General features: G+C 56.0%; 6 protein-coding genes across 6 annotated transcripts; 3 read left to right on the top strand and 3 right to left on the bottom strand.

Annotated features, from left to right (window-relative positions):
* Positions 1 to 101: 101 nt before the first annotated feature.
* F5144DRAFT_494228 (uncharacterized protein) lies at positions 102 to 2,239 on the top strand (the record flags this gene model as incomplete). Its single annotated transcript, XM_066786024.1, has 2 exons — positions 102 to 433; positions 586 to 2,239. 2 exons carry the CDS (start codon positions 102 to 104, stop codon positions 2,237 to 2,239), a joined length of 1,986 nt encoding a protein of 661 aa, XP_066642092.1.
* Positions 2,240 to 3,350: 1,111 nt separating this feature from the next.
* F5144DRAFT_321454 (uncharacterized protein) lies at positions 3,351 to 4,998 on the bottom strand. Its single transcript, XM_066784050.1, has 2 exons — positions 4,918 to 4,998; positions 3,351 to 4,789 (listed from the first exon to the last, which is right to left on the bottom strand). Exon 2 carries the CDS (start codon positions 4,589 to 4,591, stop codon positions 3,809 to 3,811), a length of 783 nt encoding a protein of 260 aa, XP_066642091.1. The 5' UTR covers positions 4,592 to 4,789; positions 4,918 to 4,998; the 3' UTR covers positions 3,351 to 3,808.
* Positions 4,668 to 6,118, top strand: F5144DRAFT_604841 (uncharacterized protein; the record flags this gene model as incomplete). Its single annotated transcript, XM_066791377.1, has 4 exons — positions 4,668 to 4,841; positions 4,920 to 4,979; positions 5,054 to 5,141; positions 5,205 to 6,118. The coding sequence occupies 4 exons, from the start codon at positions 4,668 to 4,670 to the stop codon at positions 6,116 to 6,118; spliced, it is 1,236 nt and encodes a 411-aa protein (XP_066642090.1).
* A 3,995-nt stretch (positions 6,119 to 10,113) lies between these two features.
* Positions 10,114 to 14,092, top strand: F5144DRAFT_604840 (armadillo-type protein; the record flags this gene model as incomplete). Its single annotated transcript, XM_066791376.1, has 10 exons — positions 10,114 to 10,203; positions 10,429 to 10,507; positions 10,639 to 11,105; positions 11,166 to 11,350; positions 11,419 to 12,611; positions 12,667 to 13,301; positions 13,361 to 13,403; positions 13,458 to 13,645; positions 13,744 to 13,867; positions 13,920 to 14,092. 10 exons carry the CDS (start codon positions 10,114 to 10,116, stop codon positions 14,090 to 14,092), a joined length of 3,177 nt encoding a protein of 1,058 aa, XP_066642089.1.
* A 3,122-nt stretch (positions 14,093 to 17,214) lies between these two features.
* F5144DRAFT_321134 (uncharacterized protein) lies at positions 17,215 to 18,404 on the bottom strand. The gene is made up of 2 exons (XM_066784048.1): positions 17,806 to 18,404; positions 17,215 to 17,752 (listed from the first exon to the last, which is right to left on the bottom strand). Exons 1-2 carry the CDS (start codon positions 18,060 to 18,062, stop codon positions 17,410 to 17,412), a joined length of 600 nt encoding a protein of 199 aa, XP_066642088.1. The 5' UTR covers positions 18,063 to 18,404; the 3' UTR covers positions 17,215 to 17,409.
* Positions 18,405 to 21,411, bottom strand: F5144DRAFT_321148 (kinase-like domain-containing protein). Its single transcript, XM_066784049.1, has 2 exons — positions 20,993 to 21,411; positions 18,405 to 20,878 (listed from the first exon to the last, which is right to left on the bottom strand). Exons 1-2 carry the CDS (start codon positions 21,036 to 21,038, stop codon positions 18,747 to 18,749), a joined length of 2,178 nt encoding a protein of 725 aa, XP_066642087.1. The 5' UTR covers positions 21,039 to 21,411; the 3' UTR covers positions 18,405 to 18,746.
* Positions 21,412 to 26,035: the final 4,624 nt, after the last annotated feature.

Genomic DNA, 26,035 nt, shown 5'->3' with positions numbered 1-26,035 from the left:
ACGATCCAGAACCTCGAGCACTACACCCTCAATGCGGTAGCATATTTCTCCCGTCGTGCTTTCAGGATGATACCGCATCGAGTAGATAACCCCCCGCGACAATGTCATCCCCACAGCGCTCGTTCCGGGACTCATCCCCGGCTGGCGCACCTGCCCTCAAGCAGTCGCAGTTCACATTCCGCAATTTGAGCCAGATGGCTTCATACAACCCTTCTTGTCCACTCCGAGTGGTGACACACATAGACCTGGATTGCTTCTATGCCCAAGCCGAGATGGTGCGTCTGGGAGTGCCCGAAGACCGGCCGCTTGCAGTGCAACAATGGTGTGGTCTCCCCATTACTCATCGTAGCCCTACTAGAGAACTGATTCGCGACATTGCAAAGGCAGGGCCTCATCGCTGTCAACTACCGAGCACGTGCTTTTGGGATTGGCCGTATGTGCACTGCGACGGAAGCGAAGAAGCTCTGTCCCAACATCATCAACCAACACGTCGCGACTTGGCGGGAAGGCGATGACAAGTGGTAGGCGGGATGCGGACTGCTACTTCCACCTCGAAAAGATATGCCGCTAACATGCTAATCAAAGGGCGTACCGCCCGGATTCTGCCGAGAACATTGCAACCGACAAGGTTTCGCTAGATCCGTACCGACTCGAGTCGAGGCGAATCCTAGCCGTTATCAAGGAGCAGCTCCCCCCACACCTGCAGAAAGTGGAAAAGGCCGGCATAGACGAAGTATTTCTTGACCTATCCGCGCACGTTCATGCCGTGTTGCTCGAGCGCTTTCCCGAGTTGACCGGCGGGCCTCCGGATGGCGACCCGTTCGAGCACTTGCCGATGCCCCCTATTTCCGTCTTGGACTGGAAAGCTGACGCCCTCATCGACTTGGACGAGGAGCACGCTGAATTCGACGACCCAGACTGGGACGACGTGGCCTTTCTCGTGGCGTCGGAAATTGTACGCAATATCCGGATTGCAATTCGAGACAAGCTCCGCTACACATGCGCCGCCGGCATCGCCAAAAACAAACTTCTCAGCAAGCTAGGTTCTGCCCACAAGAAACCCAATCAACAGACGGTTATACGGAACCGGGCAGTGCGTCAGTTTCTGTCGGGCTTCAAGTTTACCAAGTTTCGAAACCTGGGCGGCAAATTGGGCGAGCAAGTTAGTCAGACGTTCAAGACGGAATCCGTCCAGGAGCTCCTAGCCGTCTCCATCGATCAGCTGAAGTCCAAGTTTGGCGCTGAGACGGGTGCTTGGGTGTACAACACGCTGCGAGGGTACGACACCAGCGAGGTGAACTCGCGCACCCAGATTAAGTCGATGCTGTCGGCAAAGTCTTTCCGTCCCAGCATCAACACTGTCGATCAAGCCATGAGATGGCTGAGGATCTTCGCCGCCGACATATTTGCCCGATTGGTCGACGAGGGTGTGCTTGAGAACAAGCGACGCCCCAAGACCATCAACCTGCACCATCGCCACGGCACCCAGACACGCTCTCGCCAAGGTCCCATACCTCAAGGCCGCTCCCTCGACGAGGAGATTTTGCTTGGGCTCGCCAGGAACCTACTAAATCAAATTCTCCAAGAAGGCCATGTGTGGCCTTGCTCTAACCTCAGCCTGAGCGTCGGCGGTTTTGAAGACGCCATCTCCGGCAACATGGGAATCGATGGGTTCTTATTGCGAGGAGAGGAAGCACAAGCCCGCAGCCTTGGATCTCGAACACGGCCGGATCCCGAAGTCGGCGGGTCATCCTACCTGGTAGAGAAACGACGGCGGATCGAAGACGGCGGCATTGAACGTTTCTTCTCGAAGAGAGAGAACCCCCCGGCGTTGGGGCCCAGCGATGGCGCCTTTGGAACTTCTGGCGGTGAATTCCTGTCTGGCCGAGGCACGGAGGCAGGGCGGGATGCAGTTGATGGAGTCAATTGCTCAGTCATGCCGGATGACGAACCCGTGGCCCAAGCCAATGGCCAGAAGGCAGCAGTAGCCTGTGATCATCCCTGCACGCGATGCCGCGCACGTCTGGAGAGCTCGGAAGCACTCCAAAGCCACCAAGATTGGCACTTCGCCAAAGACCTCCAGGAGCAGGAACGTGGCATGCTGGCATTCGGCAACCAGCCATTTACCGTTGCGGAGAACCCACAGTCCGGGGGTCGGCAAGCTGGACCTGCAGCATCAAAGCGACCTGGGCGACCAAAGAAGACGGAGCGCGGCCAGCAGAAGTTGAACTTCGGTTGAGCAGGTTCATGCAACTTCGAGGCAACCATGCAATACATCGCTGCAATTGGACTTGGCGAAGCACGGGATCAAGGGTCCTAGTGGCACTCGGACGCCGCCGTAGTGGTCTTCCGCCAGGCGCAATGCTCGTCATCGCCCTCCTACAACGGGAGGATGCTCGTCATCGAGGCAGCCGTTCGCGACGCAGAACCTCAAGTAAAAGAAGAACATTTGCACGGTTCGCGTTCAGTGGCAAGTGAAACCCCGGTGGCTACCTGAGCTCTGATCATCCCCGGATAGACGGAGGAAGGCGCGTGGGAAGAGTTTCGCGTCTCGACATCACTTCGCTTGCAGGGCAGCTCACTTCGGACCTGCGAAGCAAATCCTCGCTGTTCGCCGGGCGCATTCCGAGTGGCCATCCAGTTGGACGCTTGACGGTCGCTGAGGACTTTGACGGCGGCAGATAACGGAAGTAGGTTCGATATCAGTTCGAAGGCACGAGGTTTGGCTACCCATGCCTGGAGTACACCGCTTTGGTGCGGATTTTAGAGGCGAAAACCATTCCAAGCTTCGGTGGTGGTCCTCTTTGCGTTCAACCACTGGGGCTGCCCTATGTAATGATTGGCTGGAATGTCGATCAAGGAGCCCACACACAGGTTGGGCCTTGAGATGCATTGATACCCGACCTCACCAAACACCCGGCAACTGCCACACCCGCCACCAGGCCCGGCCACTTTTATGTTACAGAGCGTGCGTCTTTGCGCAGATTTCACTCAACCGACGCAACGACGCGGTCTGATGACTGCGACAAAAGGTCACCGGTCACTCTGTAGAAAGCAGGTTCGATCCGTAACCGGTCGCCCAGGTCGCCTGACGAGATGCACCGCCTTCTGAGTAGGCCCAATCGGTCCCTCCCTACGAGGTCGTCAAGAGATGGTGCGCTGTTTCACCAGTTTTTGATGCAGTAGATTTTCGCTCGCCTAATTCAGCGGGTAAGCGCCGTCAAGGTCCGCGAAGCCCATCTCCTTGACGAGAGGTCTCTCGGGAAGAGGGGAGGGGATGGATGGTCTTTGAGGGTAAAATGACACGCATTCATTCAGCCCTACAAATCCCAAAACAGGTTCAGGCTGGGTCCAATCACGCCTCTCGGTGTCCTTCCAGCCCAAACCGTTTGGGCGACCGACGCTAGGTAGTAACTGACAACAGAGAATCGGACTGCCCGGGGCCTTTTGTGTTATCTGGAGCGGGCTGGAACACCAAGGCCCCGCTTTCGTTCTCCGGCCGACCTTCACTCACAACCCTGAACCCCCCACGAGACAACTGGCAGGTTGCCAGCACAGTCCGTTATGCCAGCCAGACCTTACTTCTGTAGTAGTTATGTGTCCTTTTGATTTCCCGAGCGTTTCCTCTCGCTCAGTGGCTGGCGCCAGCACTAGGCCTCCCTCCTGCGGCCTGAAAATAAGCCCGCAGCTCGACCATCCACTCGTGGTTGCAGGACAAAAACCCCTGGGAAAGGGGAAAAGGGGATCCACCCCCTATGATTGGATCTGCTGGTCTCGCCTCGGCGCCCTGGCAGAACTCAGCTTCTCACTAACTATAGTGCACGGTAGGAGCGTTTTCAACCTCTCGCGTGTGCCCCCAAAACGGTGCTTCTCCGTCATATCGGAAGAACTTCTCCAGGCTTAGGTTTGAAAGGGAAACCGTCCCATTGGTGAGCAGGCGAACAGGCGAGCAGGCAACCCGAGGCGGAAGCAGGCTTTCGGTTCTTGGTTTCCCATACGCCAGGGCTCGTGGCCATCCCTCCTCCCTCCCCCAGCCCCCGTCTCTCCTGCAACGCTGCGGTCTCAACCAGTCGTACAGTTTTTCCCGATTGCCACCGTCCCCCCAAAAAGGCTTGCATGTGTTCCCCCGTAACGGGACACGGGGGCAACGTGTGCGCAACACTTTCAGCCAACTGGATGCTGCCGTCCAAGCCTTGCCTTGCTCCAAGACGGCCCAGGTTTTTAGGAGGACCTGCCCAACCGAGAGACGCTGCTGGGGAGCACCGGGCCCACCGCCGATAGCATACCGCCAGTGACTGGTTGTGCTACACATTTTGCTAGGCAGACGGGCTCCACTCTGACAACCCAACCCCAAGCGCCGGGTTGCTCTCATGGGCCCCGCCATCCATTTCTTCCAGCACACCACCCGCCTTCTCCGCTCCTCCGCCTCCCTCGACCCCTTCCAGGTTATTATTCTTCCTGTTTTCCTTGTTCCCGCCGCGTCGCCAGTTCTCTCCTCCACCATTTTATCTGTCTTGCTATTCTCGAGTCTTCGACTGCCGGTCCCAAAACATTGTTCCGCCATTTCTCCCTGCACTCTCGATCTTGACATCCTGACATCCTGACATCTCGTTGTTCTTTTGGCTGCCGTCTTTTTTTTTTTTTGGAAACCCCCCCCCCTTCACGCAATGGCCGGGAGACCTAACAACAGGTCGAGCCAGCAAGCGCCGGCTGTACCGCCGGCCTCGGCTCGCCAGAACGAGTACTTTGTGCCTCGCGATGGCATCGACCGGGAGGTTATCACATCAGACATTTGCCGATACCTAGGGAACGATGCACTCGTGCGCCCTGGCACATACGAGGTACGAGCTTGCTCTTCCCTCTTCTCCGTGTTGCATCCTCCCTCGCCCGCAAATTGCTCACAACCATGTCCGCTGCAGTCGGCAGACGGTCGCGTCACGCAGGGCTACTACATCACAGCATACCGGAACTTGACATCAGTGAGTCCCTTGGCGAACTTGAACCACCCTTGCGACGGGTAGCCTTCTATCGAGCGCTTCTCTAACCTATACAGCCAATGATCCAAGATCTTAAGGCCGACTCCGCTCGGTGGGAGCAGGAGAGGCGCGCCGCGTCGAGGTCTTCAGGCGGAGGCGCTGGAGGTACAATGCATTCGAGCCAACCGAACGGCATCTTTGTGAGAAGAAACTCTAACTCTCCACTAGGCTCCCGGGAGCAAGCTCGTGGACAGGACTACAACGCATGGAAGAACTTGCAGCGGGAACGGGAATTTGCCGAGGCACAATACCCCTCTGCCATGGACGTTGACTTTGCACCCCCTCCAGGACCTACCGCAACCCCGGTTTATTCGGGACAGCAATACGCTGGGGCTCCTCCCGCCAACTACCCGCCGGCGACATACCCGCCCCAGGGCCACGCTGCCGCTGCCCAGTATCAAGCCCAGCCGGGCTACGGATATCCGCCAAACCCGCCTCCCACCCAATACTCCCCCCAACCCCAAACCTCTGGCGATAGGTACCCCGGGATTCCTCCGCCACCCATTGCCGGGTCGTATGCCCAGGATGCCGGTGCCTTCGTTCATGGGTCAAACTACCAAACCGCCGGGGCTTATGCCGCTCCCGGGCCCAACAGGATGCCGCCCACCATGATCAATGCATCTGCCGCTCCCTCAAGGACTTATAGTGCTCCCACAGCAGGTACGCCTGTTTACGGCGGAGAGACAGATCCCTACGCCTACCCGCCACCCGCTGCGAATTCTGTCCCCCCGGGCTATCCCACCGATGCTCTCTATGGCCGCGGTGCGTATGCGACAGCAACAACCAACCCTCCCGAAGCGGCTTCGTCTGATGTTTTAGGCTCCCCTGCAGGCACAACACAACGGCCAGGCTACCCGGCCCCCACGGATCCCCAGTATGACGCTCACCAAAACCCTGCGCTGCAGTCTGCGACCACACCTACCACTGCTGCCCCGGCCCAGATGGCAAGCGGTAGTGTCCCGCCCCCCGCGCGCCGTGACCGTGACTCGGAGCCCAGAGAAAGGGAACGAGAACACAGGGACCACAGGCCTCGCCGCTCAGAACAGGAACGCGAAGATCGGAACCGCCATCGCCATCGCTGATTGCCTGACGAACCGCAGGACCGGACTTAGACGCCTTTGCCCCTCCGGACCTTCCACACGGCTGCGTGGACCTTATGAACGTTTTGATGTCTCTTCTTGTTAATACGTTGACCCCGGACATGGTCATTCGCAGCCTTTTTTTTCCCTTGCACTTGTTTTCTTTTCCATTTTCGCTCCTCGGACTCGGCTACTTGCGACGTTAATGCCATCATACCCTGGACAAAAACTGGGACAGGATGTCACCACAAGGTGTTCCGAGTTGCAAGTTGCAGCTCCGGATCTTGTGATGACCGCAACCCCTCCCGGCCTTCACTCTGCTCTAGCAGACTTCTTGACGACATATCCCACTGGATCTTGAACCTGGCCATGAAACCCGCACCAAACGGACATTCTATTTCACCCTTGCCGGCACTTTTGGGAACAGCGCTTCTGGACGACAGACATCAAGGATGGGAGCGAACGACGCATGACATTTCGCTAATGAAGTTTTTGCCGCGGAGGCGGTGTATGAGAGGTGCATGATACCATTGGGATTCCATTGCACGAGGAGGCATGGAGCGGCGACGTGATTTATGGCTCTTTCTATCTGCCCCGGATGGTCCCTCTCCTTGCTGTCCGGAACCCTCCCAGGAATGCCTTGTCACCATGGATCTGCATCTGGTTTATCTGATGCCTAACCCGCCTCTCATATCTTGGTTTCCAGGCACGAGCCCGCCAAACCCATCGCAGGCCAAGGCCACCGCCGGACAGCAGGGTGAGTGAACATCTGGCGAGGTTGTACATATCGAGTTGAACCCCCCTCGGATCGCAATACGCTACATCATTCTCTCTCATTCAAGGCCATTTCAATCTTACTCATGAGTTGGGACTACTGACACACCGCAGGCTGATTAGCATCAACCTCACACACGGGACACCACCACGGAGAACATCCATGCAAGCCGCTGGCCATGGCTTTTTATTGGTTTCCATCTGGACTACTGGACCTGCTTTGAGACCTGCTCTGGACTGCAACCCATGGACTTTTAAAGCCGATGTCTCTGGAAATGAGCTCGGCTCAGCAACCCTGCCCGCGACCTTGGACTGATGGCCAGCACCGCCTGGTCATTCTCGCTTCCTACTCTCGACCGAGAGTTTGGGACGCAGGATATCACGGCGCGCAGCTACACTGTGTTGTTTTTACATTCCAGTCGCTGCTGGTCTGGATGTTTGATTCGCCAACAAGGCTGAGAAGACACGGTAAGGTCGAGCGACAATGCTCCCCCGACACTGGACCATATTTTCGGACAGGCTTGTCCCGCTCGCATCTGCGTTTCAGCGCCCGGCTTTGCTTTTTCTTGCTTGCTTGTCGGACATGGATCGCCCGTGCTGGCGCTCTCGGCACCGCTTGATTCCAGGAGTGTGCCATCGACCTTTGCTTTCACATCACATGGTCAGTTTTTGATCGCGTCTTTTTACTCGGCCAAGAGGAAAACCCACCACATCTGGAATTTCTATCGCGGATGGTCGATTGTGCTTGAATCGCCAGGCAAAGGAAAATCTCGTCTGGAAATTAATGAAAACCAACAACACTTTCAACCCATGGACATATCTTTCTCTCTCTCTCGCGAAAACCACGGACGCTCGGCAACGGCATGGAGCTGCGATTCCTTTCTTCCTTCCGGGGGATTATGCCCGTGGATCTTTGCTTTGCCTGGATACCGAATGTGCCGCCGGAACACCCGGGCGAACGTGCGGCGTTTTGTCATTTGTTAGTTGTTTTCCCACCTCTCTGCGGACGCCGGAAACTAGATGATGCCATGACGGTCCCGGGTTGCAGTTAATTTTGAAGTTATCATGCTGACCATCACCACAGTATTCACTCGAGGATGTGTTTAGCGTTCGGAGATCTATTTGTGTTGGTTGAATCTCGGTTCCATCTAGTAACAGTGGATTTCATTGTTACTATTGTAAGTTGGCCGGGATTACGTATATCGTACGGGAGAAAAGTCAAGACGGGATGCCCCAAGGGCGTGGTGCTTCGAGTTGTTCCTGGGTCTCATCTTTTTGCTTCGAGTGTTCTCTTCTGTGGTGTAGAAGAAGAAGGGTATAGGGGTTAATGTTATATGGAGTGTGTGACTTCATTTGGGAATGACAGTGGGATCTGGTCTGGGCGGCTATTGTGTCATTTTTTGGCTTGCTTTTCTTTGCTTGGCTGGTGTGGTGGGTAATATATTGGTGTTTGTTTTTGTCCCAAGCACGGATTCTCAACCAATGCTTGAGCAAGTTTTGGACTGTGATAACCAACTAATTGGCCTTTTGTTGTGAACTTCATCGTCATCACGCTCCATCCGTCCTCTTATTCTGCCCCATGTACACTTGTGTTATGTTGAACTGCATCAAGCTTCGTCATCGGGCTCGGAGCTACCAGATTTTTTTGGCCCTGTGAGACGTACATATTTCACTCTCCAGCTCAGGTTATCTGTCAAACTTGCTTGGGCTGAAAGTGGAGATTTGACGCCAAAATGGAGGGGTCATGGCACTCAGGCGTGAAGGCGCATATCCAACACAGGTCCAAATGAGGGCCAAATGAGGGCCAAATGAGGGCCAAATGAGGCCGGGTTTCCTAAAAAAGCCTATCCGCTATCATACGTACATACAGGCGAGGGCAGTCAATGATATGCTGACTGAATTGAGTGCTTTTTGCTAGCCAGCGTTGGTTATTGCCCACGGGTTGTTTGCTGTCGAGATGAAGCAAGTTGGGCGGCAATGGTGGGGTACCTCCCAGGTTAAAAAAGAGAGGTCCGTGTCTGGCGGGGATCTCCTAGCGCCTGAGCTTATGCCTCCCTTGCTCCCCTCAATGAAGAGGATGAAGGTGGGCTGAGGTGGGCTGGATTTCTGTGGCCGCCCATGGAAGAGAAGGTTCAGGTCGATCATTCTGATTGCCGACCGACTAGCATAAGTCTACTTGAATATCCGCCAAATCCCCCAGGGTTATTCGACACTTCAGGTTCAGCCAGCCAAACATCGAATTGGGCGGCTCCAAAAGGAATGTGCGTGCTGCAAAGCCCTGGCACAGTCCACAGCGACCAACCATGGAGGAGTGGTGGGGCAGGTTTCAGGAGCGGAGGAGGGGCCCGAGGGGTTCCCAAAAGGCAATCGAATGAATTCCCATGCCACAAAGGCGGTGAGCGGGATGGGACTAAGGCGGGCGGGCGCTCTACCCATTCGGGAGAATCACCAAGGGAAACCCACAATCGGTTGCTCAGCCGTGGAATCCTTGAGAAAGAAGGGGCAGGTCTAGGTTAAATACACAAGAGGGTGAGACCGTCACCACACGGCATCTCGGAAGTCTTGATGATTTCTTCGCTTTTTGATGCCTTTCATCATGCATGAGGCCCGTCCGGGCACCTAACCTCATGAGGGGAGCCCGACTTGCTTCCGCGCTGTGTAGGTAGGCAGGTGCCTTAGTTGTTGGCGTAAACAACGGATGGGCATTGGATGCTCCATCCAGCCCGGCTTTGTAAGAGCTGGCTTTTTTGTAGACCAAGTCCGAGAAATCGTAGATGAGCCTCGAGTAATCACATATCAAACTGACTGCCTCAAACGACCACAAAAGCGACCTAAAACGATGACGCATTTTGGAAGTAAGGTAGGTAACCTTCATTCGTCCTCCCACCCTACTCTATTTAAGCCTGAGGCCGCTGCACCCAGGTCCCATGCGCCACTGGTGGTTGGTTACATGCACTGACAGCGCCTGCGGCAATACAGCGTGAGCTTTCCCTCCTGTGTCCTGCCCGAACCCACACCCACACACTCCTGGGTCACTCTGCCCCGCCATTTCGGGGCCCTTGCCGGCCTGCTTTGCAACCAGATTTTGACCCGAATTTTTTCTGGACCCAGGCCCCTCGACAACCACCACCTACCCTTCTGGCTTCCAGCCATTTCTCCCATTCAAACCCGCCGTCCCTGCGAAGCGCCTTTGATGCGATAGTTGGCCCGACAGCTTGCCCACAATGGATGCCACCGCCATTCGAAGTTGCATCGCTGCGACGCTCGACGTTGATGCCGACGGCCGCCGGAGGGCTGAGCTTCAGCTGAAGCAGGTGCGTTTGTATGGGTAGCCGTTGCTGCCGCTGTTGCTGTTTGTTGTTGTTGGTCATTCATGGTGGTGTGGGCGGGATGTGTGTTCGCGCCGTCGACACACATCCCGTGCCCTCGAGCCGCCACCACCACCACCACCACCACCACCACCATCCAGGCCGCTCGCCGACACGCCATCGCCGGTATTCGCTATTGCGTATCGATGCTAACATTTCCGTCTTCTATAGGCCGAGGGCCAGCCTGGTTTCACAGATGTCCTGTTGGATCTTGTCCAGTCCGAGCAGGCTATCGACCTTCAACTGCCGAGTACGCCCGCCTTCCCCAACCTCGTTCCCGGCCCTCGAACCTCCCCTCCCCTCCCCTTTCCGCTCCCCCACGTGGATATCGACTCCGTTGTTCGACTGCATGTGACCATGTTAACACTTCGTGCTATGTAGCCGTTATCTACCTCAAGAACCGCGTCAACCGTGCGTGGGAGCGCTCCGACTACTACCCGAACGAGACAGTGATACCCGATGACGAGAAAACGCGCTTCAGGGAGCGGCTGCTGCCCATCCTCGCGAGCTCTCAGAACCTCGTGCGGCATCAGCTCGTCCCAATTCTGCAGCGCATCCTGCACTTCGACTTCCCCGAGAGATGGCCGTCGTTCATGGATTACGCCCTACAGCTCCTCAACACCAACGACCCGCGCTCGGTCCTGGCTGGGCTCCAGTGTCTTCTCGCCGTCTGCCGGGCCTACCGCTTCAAGGCGAGCGATACCGAGAGCAGGGCTCACTTTGATAAGATCATCGAGGCGAGCTTCCCCAGGTTGCTGGTAATATGCAACGAGTTAGTGAACCAGGAGGGCGATGAGGCGGGTGAGATGCTGCACATCGCCCTCAAGTGCTACAAGCACGCCACTTGGGTAGGCTTTATCCGGAGAGCATGAGACCGCCCCGAACAAACAAGTTAATAATGACCACAGCTAGAGCTCTGCGAGTTCCTCCGCCAGAGCACCGTTAACCTCGGTTGGTGCACTGTCTTCCTTCAGACTGTCTCCAAGGCCATCCCGGCCTCCGCCATGCAGGGCGACCCTCTCGAGCGGGAGCGTCACCATTGGTGGAAGGCGAAGAAGTGGGCGTACTTTAATCTGAACCGCCTGTACATCCGGTAGGGATAACCCCCAAAACGACCCCCCCCGCCCCTGAGCGGTCCAACAATGGCTAACGCAGACGTAGACATGGCAACATGCAAGCAGTCCTGGATAGGTCAGTTGAACCTCCCACGCGGTTCATCAAAGAATTCTCTGCCCAGGTCGCACCCGAGATTCTCAAGCACTACCTCCAGGAGATTGAGAAGTGGGTTTCCAAAACCATCTGGCTCAGCCGACCCTGCCTCTCCTACACTATTGTATTCCTGGACGAGTGCATTCGCCCCAAGGATATGTGGGCACACCTGAAGCCTCACCTAACTAACCTGGTCACCCACTTTATCTTCCCGGTCCTCTGCCTAACGGAGGAGGACATCGAGAAGTTCGAGGACGAGCCCGAGGAGTATCTTCACCGGAGGTTGAATTATTTTGAGGAAGTTACCGCGCCGGACGTTTCGGCCACCAACTTCTTGGTCACACTGACCAAGGCGCGGAGGAAACAGACCTTCGAGCTCCTCACCTTCATCAACGAGGTAGTGAACCAGTACGAGCAGGCCCCGGAGGGAAGCAAGAACCACATCGCCAAGGAGGGTGCCCTGCGCATGATCGGGACTCTTGCGCCCGTCATTCTCGGCAAGAAGTCGCCGATTGCAGCTCAGGTGGAATACTTCATTGTCCGCTACGTTTTCCCGGATTTCACCAGCGAGCAGGGCTTCCTCCGGGCCCGGGCTTGCGATACTATCGAGAAGTTTGAGCAGCTGGATTTCAAGGACCAGAACAACCTCCTTTCCATCTACCGCCATATCCTCGACCGCATGGCCGACCCCAAACTCCCGGTTCGTGTGACTGCTGCTCTGGCGCTCCAACCGTTGATTCGGCACGACATCATCCGGACGAGCATGCAGACGAGCATCCCGACCATCATGCAGCAGCTTCTGAAGTTGGCCAACGAGGCCGATATCGATGCCCTTGCTAACGTTATGGAGGACTTCGTCGAGGTTTTCGCCGCCGAGCTCACTCCTTTTGCCGTGGCTCTTAGCGAGCAGCTCCGCGACACTTATCTTCGTATCGTTCGAGAGCTGCTGGAGAACAGTGAGAAGCGGGATGACATGGACAATGAGTTCGGCGACTACCTCGATGACAAGAGCATCACCGCGCTCGGAGTGCTTCAGACCATTGGTACTCTGATCCTTACCCTTGAGAGCACCCCGGATATCCTCCTCCATATCGAGAGCGTTTTAATGCCTGTGATTGAGATCACGTTGGAGAACAAGCTCTATGGTAAGCTTTCCTTCCCCCTGGCTACACTCTTAATTACTACTGACACGAGTTCCAGACCTTTACAACGAGGTGTTCGAGATCATTGACAGCTGCACATTTGCCGCCAAGCAGATCTCCCCCACCATGTGGAAGGCGTTCGAGCTTGTCCACACAACCTTCAAGTCCGGTGCCGAGCTGTATCTTGAGGATATGCTCCCCGCTTTGGACAATTTCGTCCAGTATGGTGCCCCGCAGCTCGTTGAAAAGCCTGAGTATGTCGAGGCTCTGTTTGGCATGGTCTCGGACATGTTCACAGATGGCAAGGTTGGGGGTGTCGATCGCATATGCGCCTGCAAGCTCGCCGAAGCCATGATGCTGAGTCTCCGCGGACATATCAACAATGCCGTCCACGGTTTCATTAACATGGCGATGGGTGTGCTCGTCAGTCAAGATGTTAAGCTCAAGTCCTACAAGGTTCACTTGATGGAGATGGTCATCAATGGCATTTACTACGACCCCATCCTCGCACTACAAATCCTCGAGGCTCAGGGCTGGACGAACAAGTTCTTCAGTCTTTGGTTCGGAAGCATGACGTCGTTCACCCGGGTGCACGACAAGCAGCTTTGCATCCTGGCCATCATTGCACTCCTGAACGTCAAGTCCGAGCAAATCCCGCCCAGTATCATGGTTGGCTGGCCGAGACTCCTACAGGTTGGTTTTAGATGCCCAATTTGCGCGCTCAACGAACATGTTAGCTGACGACTTGGTAGGGCATTAAAATCCTTTTCGATACTCTTCCCGAGGCAATGTCCAGTGAGTAGAGATCCCCGCAGGTTTACGGGTCAAACTTAACTAACAACGTACAAGACCGCGAGGAGGCCCTGAAGGATGATTTCCAATTCGAGAGTGGGACCTACGGTTATGACGAGAGCGACGATGAGTGGGATGATGAGGAGGCGAACTGGAACGGGGGCGAGAACGAACAGGAACAGCAGCAGCCCACCGCCGAGGGCAAAGATGAAAGCACAGCCTACCTGGAGTTCCTGAATGAGGAGGTAAGTATGCCAATGGACATCTCCCGTGTCACATCTGGCTCGCTTGGCACTTACAAATACCTCAGTTTCAGAAGCTTGCTGACACGCACCGTAACCAGGCACAAAAGCTCAAGGCAACAGAGCTTGAAGAGTCGGACGATGAACTCGGCGAGGATAGTGTGTTGCTGGAGTCGCCACTCGACCGGATCGATCCTTACCTCGCCTTCAGGGATTCCTTCAAGAGTAGGTGGCGTCCGTTATATTATGGATACAGCCTTGCTAATACCGTTTACAGAGTTGCAAGAGGAACAGCCTCAATTCTGCGCTGGCCTGATGACCCACCTCTCCCCCAACGACCAGAATGCACTTCTGGAGGTTTGCCGGAGGGCGGATACGCAAGAGATGATGGGTTTGCAGAGCCCTTTCCCGATGAACCGGGTGCGTGGGCCGGCGAACGGCACGAGCTAGAAGCGCATGCGTTCGATGTAGGCTCAGTCATACCACAGCGCCCGGCGGCGACCGATTAGAACACCCGCCTCAGCTCCTTTTCACTCAACACACAGCTATCCCCGACGGTCAAGGCAGTTTTTGCGAAGAATGGCGCCAGAGCGGACCCGACCTTGCCGCCCTTGCCCGACTCGCAATCGCATTACCGCGAGGTATAATGAGATGCAAGGTTTCCAACGACCGTTTATGACATGGAGAACACACGGCGGGTGCTCGGGCGGTGGGTCGGCGGCAATGTCGGGCATGGGTCCTCTCCTGGAAACATGTCTGGGTCATGATGGGGATGCCGTCGATCTTCACGGGCGCGTTAATGTTTATCACGGCTCCGGACGGGTATCTGTTTTGCTGGTTTTGCTTTTTCCCCCACGGTATCTGGTCATTTACCCCTATTCCCCCCCGGTCGGTAGGTAGATTCATGAAGATTTTAGTCTGGAGCTGCGGAGCGACGAACACCGCCGGATTTGGCGAACACACACAAGGCAGGATGAAAAGAAGTATTCCAGATCATGTCCCTTACCAGTGGTTTTTCGCTGCGTCTTGTTCAGGGGTCCCTTAGTTTTGCTGATGTCGACGTCGGTACACGGGGTAACGAGAAGGTGCCACCACCTGCCCTGCGACACACTGTAGATGTAGCTACGTAGGTATTTGCAAGCATCCTAGCCATTAGCCCCTGGTTGTGAACGCCGTCCCCTGGGCCTCTTAGGCCACGGTATCCACAGCATTAGCTTAACTATATCCCAAGTCAGGTAGGGAAATGGATCTTTGGAAGTTGATGTTTAACCAAAACCTCTGTTGTCTCCTTAACAGCATGTTTAGGCGGTGTGTGAAACACATTATCAGCTTCCAGGTAGTTGCTCGGCACCATGATGGATTTCGTTGTTGACTGGTACCGGTGTCATACATTATGAGCAGCTTGTTGAAGCGTATTAAAGTCTAATTTCACTTCGCCCCCTCTTGCTACGATCACGAAGGGCCAGGGTGGATGGATGAGGATCTGGGGATCTGGCGTTCGAGGGCTGTCGTACTCTATAAAGTTGTCGAATCCGGTGGGGGAAACAAGCTGGATTGTTATCGGCCTCCGGGCCAGCAGACCGGCCGCTACATATCGCGTTGTTTGGAGGGAAAGGCCGGACAAGGACCTGTTCTAGAAGCACTGTCTTCTCAGGATGGTCCAGACATTCCGAATATGCTCATGTTCAGGTGTGTAAGAGAGAAGTAGCCAAACACTTGGTGGCCACCCATAAACAAGCAAATCAGCCCATACTTTTACTTCAACACCACAACGTTCGGCCCAGTGAGGAGAGGAAACGCAGGCGTCACCCGCTATCATCAGCGTTTTGTGATATGCAGCTCATCTGCGTTTTCTACCTAATATGCACCCATTCTTGCGCTGAGGGCCGAGACCGCCACCGCCACAGTCACTCAAGGGTCGCAATCACAATCTTAGTCACGGTCATGGTGTCGGCGTGGCCATGGGCTAGAACCGTGGTCCAGTTGTGTGTTCTGGAAGGGTTGCACAGGAGCAGACACCACGCAGAAGGACGCTACTTGTGCATACTCAGTCTATCTTGGCAGGCCTCGTCGGGTAGGCCAAGAGAACGTGTCAAAGCCTCTGGTATGGATTTGGGCGTTTACTAGGGTGAGATCGGGCTCGTGGATGGCGGGATGTCCATGTGTTGTCAGGTAAGAATTTGGGAATGGTAACATCTTTCGAGGCCCAGTATTTAATGTATCAGTGTAGTGTATATATGTACATACAAACATGCCGGTCACCCCGGGTTGGATTTGTTGTCGAGCATTTCCTCTTTTGAGACTGAGAGGGCGTCATGCATCACCATCACCACCGCCGTCACCCAGTTCCCGCTGTTGGGTAACACAACGCATGGGAGGGGGTGAACTGCTGCGAACACCCGGGGATATTGTGTCATGGGTAGGGGATTTCGTTGTATCATCTACATTCCCCTTCCAGGTCAAAAGATGGGGCCATTGAACCCTAGCAAAGCATGTCGGCACTGGGCTGAATGCAAAAGCGAGATGGACCCATCCACCCCATCCATCCCCATCCATCCCCCGCGTCTCATGGGATGGGGACGCCGAGTTGGCTGACCCCCACGTAATGCAGAGTGCGTCTCATCGATTCCGCCGTCTTGCAGCTGGCCAATGCTTGGTGCGTTCGACTTGTCAAGACTTTTAGCCGGCACCCCTCAGCGGGAAGAGACGAGCAAACGATCGAGGTCCGAGTGAGTGGGAGGCTGGAGGGGGTCCGATGAATGGGTTGCAGCTCTGCCCACCCCGAGCTGAGCAAGTTGGTCAGACGGGGGGTCCCAAGAACCTGGGCGCCGGATGGGCTGTTGTGCAATCGCCGTCCCAGACTCCGGGTTCGTCGTGTTTCTCCTGATGCGGTGATGCCCGGAAGCACGAAGTCGAGAAACGCCATCGTTACGCTCCTGCAAGATGGTCCTTCGATCTACCGCTCAGCAATTTCTAAATCCCAATAAAACAGGGTGGCAAGCAACCCCCAAGCTTCGAGACCTTCCATCCGGCTGCGCCCAGGCTCTGGGCGTCTTGGCTGACGGATGGAAGGAAAGAAAGAGGGTGGTAGGCACGGGCTACAATTCTCAATTCGTCCCAGATGAGCCAACCGCCTGCCCCGTGGGCCGTGGTTCTTGTGACAGTGGAAAAAATGAACGGGATGGCACGGAGGAGCGAAGCAGCATGATCAGCAAAAGCAGACCCATATACCGATCTCACCCGACTCTTCCTCCACAATCCTTCAGTTCCCCAATGTCAAGCAAGCAGCTCGTCCAAATCGAGGAAGCCGGTCCGATCAATCAAGGCCAAAATAGCAACCCACCATCCAACGCCCCCAGTGTTATGCCCGCTAAATAACCGACCAAACCGCCAAGCAGCTGACAAGAAAACAAGAAATGACGCCTGCCACACTCCCCCACCACCACCTCCAGCAACTTTACGAGGAAGGAAGAAGCTAAAAGGAATTCACAGCAGCCGGCCAACCGAGCGAGCCCAGGAAGGGTAGCCGGCCGGCAAATCCGTCCCGATATTCCCGCGGAGATGGGAAATAACTGCGCGTGAGGGGAAGAATGATGCTGGGTTTGCCTAGGCGTGTGTGTCCCCGTGACGAGACGGACGATGCTCGGTGCTCGGAATCTTAGGTAAGGTTAAGTAAAAACTCTCGATGCGGTGCAGCTTGCTGGGCAGCGTGGCGCCACATGAAGCGAGCAAAGCGCACATCACCAGCCCTCTTTCTGACTAACTAGTTATCTCCTTTCCCCCAACCAGCCAAACAGGATAGCGGGGCAGGAGGGGCTTGTTCGCCAAAGACAATGTCGTGCAGACGGCGTGGCGTGGGACATGGGGAAGAGAAACGCGGGGGGTTCGGTTCTCGCCGCCTTCTGAATCTTGATGCGCTGTGGTGGGACATCAGGAAAGTCTGGGGAACCTGGAGAAACCTCCCAGGCCACTTGAGACATCCATCCCCTTTCCCCTTGCCCTTTCAGTGACTTTGGCCTGTCGGTGAGATGACTTTTCCCGGCAGGGCATGCTGCACGAAAGCAAATCCGTCCGTCATCCTGCCCTCGTGAACCTATCCAATCCCGCGCTCTCGTAATTCCCATCAGTTGGTCAGTCTCGTTGCACAGTAGCGTCAAACTCACAACGCAACATCATTTGTCCACTTGTTTGGGAAGTTAGGATGGATTGCGGGCACGCCGCCCTCTTTTGCTGACCGCCCGGGGCCAAACTCGGGATCAGCTGGTTTCGGTCCCTGAGCATGTCGATCGGACGGTGAGCTGACTCGGCTCAGCTCGGTTGAACACACCGACGGCGGGGAACTCTGATAAGGGGAGGCGGCGAGGCCGTCCAATTGTGTGGCAAGCTGCTTGGTTTCATGGGGCCCATGGGCCGGGACCATCCCACCTTACTGCAGTTCGGGGGGAGATCAAATCAAAACCAACCACACTTGTCATGTCCAACAACAGCTTTCGGGAGATCCAGAACGGGGTCGACTGAATGCCATTTTTTTCTGCCTCTGAGAGACGAGTTTCGCCAAGGAGGAAGTAATAGGAGAGATCAGAGAAGAGGACTATGCCCAACTTCATCATCGCCCCTGCATTTCCTCCTTGCCCCCTGCGACCAGAAACCTGTACATGACGCAGCGCGCGACGGCGCCATCTATGTAACAACACCCAAACATATGTACCCGGCGGCGTCTTGCTGCCGATCCAATATCCTCCTCTTATCATCATTAAGAGACTAGCCTGGGGCTAGTGCCGACATCCCGACCACGGGAATGACAGCGTGAGGAAAGAAGGCAAAACAAAAAGAAACAGAGCTTTGCAAAACGAGGCCGTGTCAACAAATCTATCTCGCCTTTGCCTGCAGAAGTCCCATGGGAAAAAAGAAGAGGAAAAATAAGAGAAACCCGCCCAATGATGTGCTCTCGATGATGCACCCCCTAAGCCCCGTAACGCCGTGTATGTTTTGCAGGGCTATCCCCGAACCCAATGAGAAAAAAACCTGGGAATTGAAAGTTTTAACAGAATCAAAGAAAAGGCCGCGTCCTTCTTCGGCTCTCCGGCCAGGATACAAGCCGGCGTCAGTAGCCAGCGCTGCCGGGCATTTTGCCGAGCGAGTGGCTGTTGTGCGCGACAGGAGGAAGGTGGTTATGGCAGTAGATCTTCTTGCCGCTCGCGCGGTTTTGGCCAGGCTTCTTGGAGGCATCGATCATGTGCGCCGCGTTTGGTTCGTCGAAGCTTTCGGGTTGGCAACACTCAATGTTCTTCACCCATCGGTTACTGATCACGTTCGCTATCGAGATCCGCTTCTCCGGATCTGGGTTAAGCATCTGGAGGAGGACACGCCTCAGGGCCGGTGGCTTCACGAACGTGTCGAAAACGAACACGTGCGGATAGTCCATGTCGGTGATGACGGTGTCGGTAGCATCAGCGTGCTTATTCGTCCATTTCTCCCAGCCACGAACAAGACTGGTGTAGGTTTCCCGCGGCGAAGCATTCGGCGAGAGCTCGGCCTTGTGCCACAAGGGCCCGCCGAAGATGAGGTTGACCATGACGATGGCCGAGCTCCAGACATCCAGGCCCCGCGGGTCATAGTTGCCCTTCTTTTGAAGGACCTCTGGCGAGATATAAGGCATGCTGCCACAGATGCCCGGGGCGCAACTCCGCACCTCGCCCATGTTTATCCCGCACTGGCCGCCAGCTTCCCTTAGCCCCGGGTGGATGCCCGAAAAGACCTCCGAGACGCCAAAGTCGGTAATCTTGAGCCTCGAATCCTTCGTGATGAGCAGGTTTTCGAGCTTGATGTCGCGGTGAGCGATGCCGTTCGAGTGAAGGTAGTGGATACCTGTCACCAGTTGCTTGAAGAGGCAGAGTCGGTCTTTTTCCCTGTCTTCGGTCTTGAGGTACTTCTTGTTGACCAGGTTGAACAGATCGCCGTCCTCACAGTATTCCATGACATGGTTCCAGCGCCCGCGGTCGATGCAAAGCCGTATCGTCTCGACGATGTTGGGGTGGTGCAAGCTCTTTGCGAGCGTGTATTCGGACTTGATCTTCTTCTCGTACTCCTCGCGCGTCTCGCTCGACGACTTACCCCGGAACTCCTTGACGGCGAATAGCTCGCCGCCGGTTTTGGCCACCATCAATGTCACTTTGGAGGTCGCGCCTTTACCCAAGTGTTTGCGGTGCCGGCCCAGCAGCTTGTGCTGGTACTCGAATTCCGACGCGAGCTCGATCACATCCACGGTAAAATCGTCGGGTAAGCTGAGGCTCATGCGGCGAGCCTTCACGCCAGTGCCCGTCTCGGCGGGGAGCCCCCAAAGCGACCTCTCCATGTGAATGGCCTTCTCCGAGTCGCCGTCCGCGGCCGGCTCCTGCTTGGTATAATCAAAACTACTGGCGCGTCGCCTGAGCTGGAGCTCCTGTCTCGAGGGTGCCTCTTTCCCCACGACTGGGCGAGAACGCAATGTGAAGCCTGTCGATGCACGCGATTTTTTCTTGAAGAAGGCGTCTGATCCCGGTATTGTTGGTTGCGATGCGTCCTCTCTTGACTTGACGGCTATCTCGAGCGGTGAGCTCGGTGACGGTGGTGAGTTGGAGCGGGTAGTAGCCGAGCTCCTGTTCATTGACCACCGGCGGTTCGGCATCTTTCGGTGAGCGGCCTCTGGCAATTGTAAAGTTGATGCGGTGGCAGAGTCGGCACCAATTGTCGCCTTGTCAGACTGCGACCCGACACGTTTTAGAAAACTGGACATGGTGCGTCTGAAATTCGAAGATGAGCCGAAGGTCGAACGTCTCGAAGAAAGCGCGCCGGTGGGTTCTAGATCGAGCGAAGGGGTTGCGGGTGTGGGCGTCGTGGAACCGGCCGCCCGGGGTGTTTCCTGGGGGCTTCTCGGTGCCCTTGGTGGGGTGGTAGCCGATGTGTCAACGACAAGGGGCGGCTTTGAGCTGAGTGCAGCGGGCTGCCGAACAGATGGAAATGCGCCGGCGGTTTGATCCGAGGCAAGTTGTTCGTGGGCCGCGTCCAGGTGGCCGTCTGGGTTCGCGAGGGTCTGGAAATCTTGCGAATGACGGCCGCTCACGGGGGTGACGGGTTCGTTTACTGCTTCACTATCGGTCTCGTCGCATTCTTCCGGAATGGGATCCGTCAGCTCGGTGGGATATTGCCGAGGCGAGGAGGACGAGCTTGTGTTGTGAGAGTTGGGGTCACACGCGTCTAGAATTCAAAAAGTGTCAAATTGGCTACTTTGTTTCCTAGCAGAAAAGAGCAGTGGGAGAGTGAAGAGCGAAAAACTCGCGCAGCTCGGACTGAAGACGTGGGTGTAAATACCTATTGAAGACGGCTGCGCCGGTGTAGCAAGCAGCGAAACCGCCATTTTTGGGAGTAATGCCGTCAGACGGCAGCCTTCAGGGGGGAGGGGATAGAAAAAGAGGACCTTGGTCCCCTGGGACAAGGAAAAACGTCAGGGCACTGGATGCCACTGGGCGTCTGCGCAAGGGACCGCTTTTCAAAGGCCGCCGAAACTGGATTTGGGGCGGGCCAGCTGGGGCGACTAGGCGCTTCGGGAAGCCGGTTTAGGCGCCTCGGGGAACGCCCGGGTGAGCTGCTTGAGGCGTGGTTTGTTGCACGCCGCCTTCGCTTACTGCAAGGCGCACACCACACTTCTGGTTCCTCCAATGCTTCTCTCCAAGGTCGAGAACTGCCTCCAGGTGATTTGTACCTAACCCAGGACGGGACCGAAAGGGAGCAACAGAAAGGCTGCTGGTACGCTTGTTGACCAAGTAAACACCACCGAAGAAAAACTGGGGCCGGGAGAGGTTTATATATGTAGGCGGGGCCGCGCAAGTGTTGCTGTCGCTCCTTGCTGCGTCACTCTGGACCGTCTTCTCTGGGCGTGGTCTTGGAAGACGACAAATGGCTCGGTGCCAAGGCTGTCTTCCGCTCAGGGCGAGATTTGTGTAGCCCCGAGGAGCAGGCGTGGCGTAATGGCGAGGGCACGAAAGGAGGCCAAGATCTACGCTTTCGGTTGCCGGTTGGCTCGTGAGTTCTTGGCGATGGGAGAGGAACCTCGAAGGGGAGGAAAAGGGAGCGAGGGAAAAAGTGAGCGCCCCCTGGCGAGTATTATAACGGCATTGCGAGAACCGAGATGGTGGGAATCTGTGGGGGAATGGAGAAGGGTCGCACTCCTTTTTTCGCCTCCTGCAAGAGAATGGGTTCGGCGGCTGGGATGAGCCGTTCAAAGTTGGAGGGTTTCCCCAAGGGTTTGCGGGATTCCGTGGTGGGTGGGGGGAACCGTCTCAATGTTCGCGTTTTAGCGTGAGTCGGATGGATCAAAAAAAAGGTCTCTCACAATGGATGACACTGCCTTGCAAGGAGCAACCCACAGTTTCCCTCTCGGTGTCTGTACTTGTATCGAGGGCGGGGCACTCCAGGTAATTCGTGCGGAGAAATGGCGGGAGGTACGAAATTCGGCAAATGCATGCAACAGCACCGAACTTGCCCTTTCCAGCTTAGGTGCCTGCCTTGCCTGAAAAAAGTTGGGCAAGTCGCAGGTACTTCTTTCCAACTGGAACGTTTTGAACGTTTGCGGGCACAAGATTGTGATCGCGGGGCGCCGAGGCCCACCCGTGGACCCAAGGCACAGCGACCGCCGACCAAAGGCCGAGCGCCCAGGCCCGCCCCAGGGCCCAAGCCTCCATCCGAGCTTTTGCACCAACACGGCAAGGCCAGTGGAACTGTCAGAATCAACCATGTTTTGGCCACTCCAGCAGCGTGTGGAAGGGTTATGGCTGCTGAGATAGGGGGCTTTACTCGCAGGGACGTCTTGAGCCAAGCACTGCCCTGCCAGCGCTGGGACCTGGATGACGAGAAAGCCAGACGCTTACTTGGACGACACACCTACACGTGTAGAAGAAATGTCCGAGTCTCTTCCTACCCGCCTTTGCCGCACCAAAATACCCTTCTCTTCCTCCTTCTAGAGTGTCTTGGATGTCGTAATTCAGGCTTTCCCGTCCTAAAACACGATCCGGCTCGGGGACAGAGAAACCACACCGCCGGATGTTGGAGCTTTTGTTGGCAGGTATGGGCGAAGTACACAGTACACTCACTCGGGCAGCCTCGAGGCAGGAAGGTGGGATGACCCGCCCCCACCCAGCGCCGAGAGACCGAGAGAAGAGCGACGGTCGCCCAATTGCAGGAGCAGATGATTGGCCAAGCCCAAGAACGGCCGGCGTTTTGGGCAAGCGCCCTCAACATTCATGGCAAGTCCCAGGTACGGAACCTGCATCCATTGCATGGTTGCTAAAAACGTCAGACAATGCCCGGGAGTGCCTTCGAGCACTTCAAACATGGAATAATTCACATGACTCTCATGGCACTATTTTTTTTTATCGACTTTCGCATCTTTGACGTTCTTTGAGGGTACATTCCCATCCTGCAAGACCTGTCGGGGTGGAGCATCGTTTTCTCCCGGCTCGCCGCCGAAACTGGATCCGTGGATCCGTCGCCAAGGCGTTCGAGGAATGACCAAATATGCCGCAATATCCAGGCCGAACAGGCTCCTGATGATCGTGTTAAAAAGAGGTTGATCAGAAACCGATAACTCGTTCACCACGTCGTCAACCCTGTGGCAACTCAGGTCTTGGCCCTCTGCGTTGTCTGCGTCGGTCGGCTCCTCTTCTTTCTTGCACAGACAGGAGAGAACCATACAAGTAAGTGCAGGTCCCAGTAAGCGTAAGTTAGCACGTGCCCCGTCCCGAAAGCCCTATTAGGCCCCTTGAAGCAAAGCGTTTCAAAAGGCAAGCTCGAGGAAGTTCCGCGCATGAATCCGTTTCTTTCTGCCCCGATCGCGTTGTTGTGATTGTTGAGGCCGAGGCAGCGGGCCTCGTCACGATACGAAAGATTCGTTCAAGAACGCCAAAAACCCCCGCAGGGCTCCACGCCATATCGCTAATTAGCGTGGGGTTCTCCAGATTTTGTCCCTGTTCTTCCTCGAAACTAATACCCGACGGTAGCAGCAGGTCGCTCAAAGCAGGAAACGTTAGCGCGGTCGAATGTCATCATGGTGGATGTCGTTGTCTGTTCACCCTTTCTCGAAACAAAGACGCAGCGATTTCCGTGTCTACTTTTGGGTGATGAAGGATGGTGTCATCACGATAACTAAAACCCCAGCACGCGACAGTTTCTTGTTTCAGACCCACTCAGTTATCAGCGGGCGTCTACTAGTTCCAGCCACTTTACAACGCCCCCCGTCAGCAATTGAATGTCGAGGTGCCCGTTCCGCCGATAACCTACTCCAAACAACCCAACCAACAATCCAAACGGAAACGCTCAAGGGACTCAACATCAGGCGCGCATTTGCGATGTGCTGCTGCCCACAACCTGCTTGAAGCCAGCAGAGCCAGGGTACACCCAAAACCTGGCCGGCGATCGGATAGTGGCGTTTCTTGGTATGCCAGGGGGCCGTTGCCAAGGTCTCGGCGTCCATGACCGAAAAGATGGACAAGGCGAAAAGCCAACAAAGCCAACAAGCTCCAGGACTCAACAAGCTCGCTGGCGCACGCAGCCCACAAGCCGTCGCCGGTCCGACGCCGGCCCCCGCGGAACGAGTCAAGTCTCGTCGGCCTCGGTGAACCAGCCCTTTCTGGCCGGCGCCTTGTCCAACATCTGAGCACGGAACCGGGGAGCCTGGCAGGTTGGCAGGCGGCCGGCAGGCTGGAGAGCACACGAGCAAATAATCGCGCCCCCACGTCAATTCCCTTTCACGTCCAGGATAACTTTAGTGGCTCGGTTGCGTTGCCTCGCATCTGCATCAAGCCCCAAAGGCATTTCCCGACGAACGAACCGCCTCGCCGTTCCTCGAGAAAGAAGACACTCGTGGCCGCCACCTGACCATGTGCGGTCCCTCATCCTCAGTTCATCACTGGCTACCACGAGACGGCCCTCCAGAAAGCGTCTTGGCGGTCGGACCAAACAACAACCACGAAACATGCCCTTGGTCGGATAGGTGCCTTCGCAGGCACACCGGTGCCCCCTGGATAGGCTTGGAAAGGCTCGCAAGCTTTCCTGGCCGTCTTGGCATCGCGATCTCCCGTCTGGGCATCCTGCTTGTCCGTCTCGGCTTGATCGATTGTTCTCGGTTGTGCCTCAAGAAACAGTTCTGCCGCGCGCTCGTGTGATGTGTTTCTCAAACAAGGTCAATTCCGAAGAGAGACAACTGTTGGTGGCGCCAAGAAAAAGCTTGTGTTGCTCTGGCCTTGGTCGCGCCCCCATTAACTATTAACTATCCCTACAATCTCCAAGTTCTGTGGTTTGAGTGACCAGCCTACCTGGGAAATCCCCAAGCATCAGTCCCTAGAGTAGTGTACATACTCCCCCCATGGCGCCAGGAAGTCATCACACGACAGAAGTGCGCGTGCCATGCTCCAAGGCAGGCAGCGAATGCGGTGAAACACGAAGCTGCCCTCCCTTTTTCCAGGGCAGGCCGGGAGGAAATCCGCACCCCATCCATTGCTGACTCTAAATGCACAACCAGCGGTGTGGGTTCAAGAAGCAGGAGTCGGCTGCAGCAGGAACCAAAACCATGGACAGCTCCCACACAGGGGTTTCCGCGCACATCCATTGTTGGGAATTGGCCCGGGTAACACAGCCTGTGACCAGTCGCATCGTTGAGCAAGGAACTTGTCCCAACTTCAGCTTGCCTGCTCTCCATTTGAAACAACGAGACCCAATTGCGTTTAACGTTTGTATCCGTTCCGGTCCAGACACTGGCCACGCGGGCCAAAACAAATCCCGCACATCTCAGCGAGTAGTATACCACCCGACGATGCGCTAGTTCCCTTCTTCACAGCCCTGCTCATATCCGTCCACGTCAGGCCCCCCGACTCTGCGGGACCCGTACCCTCGTCTCAGTCATGTCATGTCAGTCAGGCTGTTAACTCCCAGGTGTACATTTTGTGCTCTGCTGCCACGTCTGTGGGCAAGGCTGAGCCCCGGGCCGCAGCATCCGGCGAGCCCTTGCCGACGCTGTCCCCCACGATACCACAACCTATGCACATACTAAAAACGTCGGCGCCGAAGCGGGTCTCAGCTCAGTACCTGCAGCCAGCAATGAAGTCGGCTTGCCAATGGAAGCGGCCACTAATCGGGATGTCTAAGCCAAACGGCGATTGGTTGGGACCACCTCGTCGGGCTCTTTGACCTCCTCCCCGTCCAGTGTGGCAGGTCTTATCGAGGCGGTCACTCCCATGGAATTCCATCCAGACCTCCTGGTGGGAAAGGTGGCAGGGTGGGACGCGGGGTGTTTCCACACGAAGAAGAAATCCGGATGGGCATCCACTGCATCACACACCACCTCGAGGACACTTACCAGGC

This window comes from Chaetomium tenue (assembly GCF_020726465.1).
Source record: "Chaetomium tenue strain MPI-SDFR-AT-0079 chromosome Unknown F5144scaffold_5, whole genome shotgun sequence".
Taxonomy (NCBI): Eukaryota; Fungi; Ascomycota; class Sordariomycetes; order Sordariales; family Chaetomiaceae; genus Chaetomium; species Chaetomium tenue.
This window is presented reverse-complemented; position numbering and strand designations above follow the sequence as displayed.